The following is a 5,683-nucleotide window of genomic DNA, read 5'->3' on the forward strand; positions in this document are numbered from 1 at the left end:
AAGAAGAAAGGAATGAAAAAGGAAAAAAAAGTAAGCAAAAGAAAAAAGAAAAACAAAATTGAAAGGAAAAAAAAAAGATGTGAAATTCTAGGAAAAAATGGTGAAATAATTAGAATGAAATTGTTAAAATTCGTTTTTTTTTTTTTTTTTTTTTTGAGATTTCTTTTTTTAAAAAAAAGGAAAAAAAAAAATGAAAGGAAGCGATAAAACGGATTCATTGTAATAAACATTTATGCTACTAATGATAGCCTATAGCAAACACCGGAAACCATTTACTTTTTTTGCTTAATGAGTATTTTAATTAGCATTTGATATGAAATGAGTTTATTACAGCGTTAGCTGAAGAAATCTATCAAAAAAAATAAAAAAATTTTTTTTTTCTTTTTTAGAAGAAAAAACGAAAAATTATTGGTCGATAATGATCAAATGAAATGGGATAAAATTGAAAAAATTTTGATTCATTTTTTATTTTTTAAACATATCGTAGTAAATGAGAAATAATTGTGCAGAGTTGGAATAAAATTTAATTGGTAATTTTAAAATTTTATGCAAAATTGAAAATATTTGTTAATTTTTAACTTTATTTTATGTTATTTAAAGTGCTAGAATAAATTTTGCATTAGAATTTGATAAATTTTAAGCAATACATTTATGAAGCGATAAGTAAGCGAATTAATAAATAATTAAATGATGATTAAATATTTATTTACTAAACAATTGATTAAAACAAAATGTAAATTGGAAGGAAAAAAAGCAAAAGGATGGAATTGTATTAGTAAATGTATAATTTATATATATGAATGCTTATTGTACAAGAATTACTATGAACAATAAATAAAAGCAGTTTATCCATTAATCTAATCCAAATATATGCATTATAATTTAATATATTTTAACTATAACAAAATTAAATAATTAATATAACTTTAAATTATTCATATTAGTAATGCTTGTACAACAAGCATTTCATCCATACAATTATACTGAAATTAAAAATAACAAAGAAAGATGTGAAATTGCAACAATTGTGCAATAAGCAACTTTTAACTTAATGTTTTCACATACGATTATGTAATGAATGTTTGTTAACAATAATTACAAACCTGTAATTAGCAATAATTACAAACCTGTAACTTGTTAGATGAGGTAACGAGTCCATTCTGAAATGATATTTCATGTGTAATGATTTGTTATCATTTGAAAGATACTAAACGACACTAATGATAAACAATGTTATTGCTAATTGAAAAACAATTAAGTTTCTAATTCATTTTGTTAAAATTTAATGAAGCAAAACTAGATTAATCTATTACTATTATTTATCACATTTAATAACAAATAAGCAAGATTTGTTAATTTAATAAAAATTAGATTATTGCAATTTAAAAAAATAAAATAATTTATTGCAATTTAAAGGTTTATCTCATTCAATTGTTTAAATGAATTTGCATGCACAAATGCTTAATTTTCAATGAATTTAATAGAAATAACAAATTAATATATGTTATTAAAAGAATTATCAGTAAACAAAAGAAAAAAGAAAAGAAAAGAAAAGGAAAAGAATAGAAAAAGGTTTGCTGATAGATAAACAAAGTCAAAAAAAAAAAAAAAAAACAAAAACAAAGGAGCAGAAGAAAAAACAAACAAACAAATATATAAATTGTTTTGAATTAGATATCATAAAACAAAAAATTCTATCAATACAAATATCTATAAAAAACATAAACAAAAAATAAAATTAAATTTTAAATTTGAACTGAAAATCAGTCCAAAACTTATCCTCATGAAAATAAAATAATCAATTGTAATAAAACAAGCAAAATTCTATAAGCGAAGAGTATTTCGAATTTTTCATCAAAATATCTTTGCTCAAATTATATAAATTATTTTGAGTCAAAAAAGAAAATAAAGAATTGAATGATACAATTATAAATAATAATTGTTGGATATGTATTTTAACAACTAAATCCAATTAAATAAACGAAATATTGAGGTAAACGAAAGAAGTATTAGTATATGATCAAATTATTTTTAATTATTGCAAAATAATAAGACAAAATTTTATTTTATTTTTTCTTTTCTTGAAAAAAACTTTTTTCTCTCCCCAATTAAGCTTAATTGGAATAAAAAGTTTGCTGATTTAAAAAAAAAATAGATTGTGGAGATTAAAATTTAAAATTTCACATTAAAAAAATAAATTTTCTTGGCTATTAACAAAAACTTAAGCTAACTAAATTATATTATAGAAAATTTACATTTTCGAAGGTTTTATTCTGAAATATTTGAATAATTTCAATCATCCACCAATAATTTTTTAAAATTCAGCAGAAAAATTGAAAATTAAATTTCTTTAAATGAAAATTTACTTTTAAATGAATAAAATCAAATTAATTGAAAAACTAATTTCTCTTGCAGAGAAAAAAAAACTAATAAATTTTCTTAAATTTAATAGTAAAAAGAAGAAATTAAAAAATATTTCATAGGCTAAGATATAATAAAATAATATATCAGTAATTGAAAACGATTGTTAAAAGTATATTTTGAACGAATTTTCTATTTAAACTAACCTACCTGTAATTAAATCTTTTCAACTTATGCGTAAATAATTTTGAAATGTCCTTGTATTTAATCATAGATTAGTAACATCCTTGTAATAATAAGTGGTTTCTCAAATAGAGCACTAAAATTAATCTCTTATTTACATTTCATTTCAACACGGATAAAATTGACCTAACAACAAACAATTGATATGTGCAATGTTAAAATTTAGAAAGCATAGTGATAAATGATAAAAGATAATAAATCCAATTACTTTAATATTTATACAAAAATTTTTTCCTTTCTTTAACAAAATTATTTGATAAGGACTTTTTGTAAAATTTTTACTTTTATTCTCTGTAAAGAATAAGACCACAAAAAAAGTGCAAAAACATAATTAATAATTAATATAGTTAATTGATGATCGAATTTTATTTGAAATAATTTGAAATTAAGTTTTGATGTATTATTTTTTAGTGGATTAAATTTTTAAGCAACAAATATTTGAAATGTTTTGAAAAAATCTCTGGCCTCTAAAATAGAGAGAAAAAAGATGAAATAATTTTCCGCTTTTATTAAAAAAAAAAAAAAAAAAACAAAGTTTTGGATAAATTACGAATGATTTATTTCTGCAAATTGATGCTAAATCTAAAAGTTAAATTTGCAAAAATTAATTATCAATTTTTATACTATTTAATTTCACCATTTTGTATTCGAATATTTCGTTACTTCTTAAACAGATATATTAGCTATATCAAATATCATTCACTGTCTTCTTTATTTTGTTAAACTGTTTAGTATTTATATGTTTTTTCTTTTTCAAAGAAATTCAAAATATGCTATAAATTGCCATAAACAAAGACTAATAATAGTATTTTATAGTATATTTTGATCACTAATAATATTTTAGAGAATATTTAATTCATTTGAATGTATTAATAAAAGTAATATGTTACAGCGGCGGTTTAGAAAGTTTATGAACGAAGTCAAAAGCGCCAATTATTGATTATTAGAAGTCAACAGTAAACAACAACAGAAAGCAATCATCAAAATTGATCTTTCCTAATTACAGAATTCATCTCCTATATCATCCTCTGATCATTTAATATGTGATACATCCTTTCGGGAAGATAATAAATAATCAATAATTAAAAAAAAAAAAAATTATATTGAAATGTCATCGTTGTATATTTTATGCTATGTAATGCATTTGTGTGACAAAGAAGTTTATTGTTTATAATAAATAATAATGAAATTTTGAGTAGCTAAACTGTGATGAAACAATGAAGCGTTCACTTAATTCAAAATTTCATTAAAAAGGAAAGAAAAGAGAATTTAATAATTATTAGAGAAGATTTTAAATAGTATTACAACTAAGAAATATACTCAATAAATTAATAAATTATACCAAAATGCATCAATACTTTCAGCTTATGATAATTCAAAGAAAATATTTCATTCTTTCAAGTTGACAATGACACAATTCTATGTTCACTAATTAATGGTTAAAAAAATTGAACGAAATTAACAGTTAAGCTTAGACTATATATCATTTACTTATCTCTTCATTTTATTACATCAATATTATTTTAACCAAATATTCATATTGAATGCAGAAAAGACTTTTAATATGTTTATAAAAGCCGAAGGAGTCTAAAAGTTTGCCAAATCTCAGCAAGTCCAAAAGTCTGTGAAAGTTCGACGAGTCTAGAATTAGTAGAATCTCGACGAATCTGAATATTCATGAAATCTTGACAAGTTTAAAATTCATAGGATTCAACAATTTATAAAATCTCGATGAGTCTAGAGATTTCGTCGGGTCTAAAATTTAGGGTTTGCAGAATTTCAACTGATTTAGAATTTCGACTAGATTTCGAAAAATAGATTTACACTTTTCTCATTACTTTATAAGTGTTTATTAAAGTTTAAGAATAATTATTTCGATTTTATAATACAAAAGTGCATTTATTTCTATGCTAAAATATTAGTTTAGCAAAAAATAATTTACAGTATATTTTGGTTAATGTATTAAGGATGAAAAATACGGTAACTTACTGTAATTTGTTGACAGGGTCAAAGGTGACTGCTGATGAGCCACATGAACACATCCCATAAAAGACATAATCGGTCCAGGACCATACATAATCCATGGCCATTTTTGCTGTCAATTATTATATATTCAGAAAGTAATGAATTTTATCATATAATCCATCAATTGACCTGAAATTATAGAATTAGTAATAATTTCAGTTATAATAAAGAAAAAAGTTTTTTTAATAGAAAACGCTTTTGAACGAATTAATTTCTGAAATTTGTATAATAAATATTTTGAAATAACTAAAATCAAAAATATATCTAATAAATGGATATTTTATTAGTCATTAATTAGCATTAATTAGTATTGGATAATTATTAAATGAAGTAAATAATTAAGTAAATGATTGTTTTTCTTGTTGGATTTGTAGTATTGCCTGAGAAATTGGCTGAAATACTTAAATAATATTCAAAATATCCTTAGTGTTAAATATTTCATCGAAATTTAATAATTTTGATTATGCAATATTAAAGTCTGAAAACTTTTAAAATGAAATATTTAATTAAAATTATTCTCATTGCATGCAATTAATATTATGATATTTAAAAAATTATTATTACTTTAACTTGGTGATAAATTGATATGATAAAAGTATTAGAATGTGTTAATCAACTTCTTTTAAATAAATTTAACAAATTATTATTACTTTAATCTGGTGATCAATTGATATGATAAAAATGTTAGAATGTGTTAATCAACTTTTTTTAAGATAAGTTTAATAATTTTAGTACATTACAATAATGATTGCACTGATATATTTCATCGATAATGTTATCAGTTTGAAAAAATGACGGAGCATTTTTCTCTAATATTTGATATAATTTTGAAATAAATCCAAGCATTTGAGTTGTATTGCACGGAAACAATGATATGAAGAAATTTTATCAGTGATTAGTTTAGTTTATCAGAACATCAAACTAATCACTATCACTGGCAATACCACACAAATGCTTCCAAAAAAAAAAAAAAAAAGAAAAAAAAAAATTAATCAAATTAATTTCAGACTACACTTATTCTACCTTGTTTTTTTTTTTAAAAAAAAATTTAAAA

The 5,683-nt window shown here is 21.4% G+C and overlaps 1 protein-coding gene across 1 annotated transcript; it reads right to left on the reverse strand.

The window, feature by feature from the left end:
• Positions 1–1,057: 1,057 nt before the first annotated feature.
• Positions 1,058–4,694, reverse strand: Bm13017 (Uncharacterized protein; the record flags this gene model as incomplete). The annotated part of the gene is made up of 2 exons (XM_043079215.1): positions 1,058–1,160; positions 4,594–4,694. The coding sequence occupies 2 exons, from the start codon at positions 4,692–4,694 to the stop codon at positions 1,058–1,060; spliced, it is 204 nt and encodes a 67-aa protein (XP_042935149.1).
• Between the last annotated feature and the right edge of the window lie 989 nt (positions 4,695–5,683).

This window comes from Brugia malayi, assembly GCF_000002995.4.
Source record: "Brugia malayi strain FR3 genome assembly, contig: Bm_v4_Chr2_contig_001, whole genome shotgun sequence".
Lineage (NCBI taxonomy): Eukaryota > Metazoa > Nematoda > Chromadorea > Rhabditida > Onchocercidae > Brugia > Brugia malayi.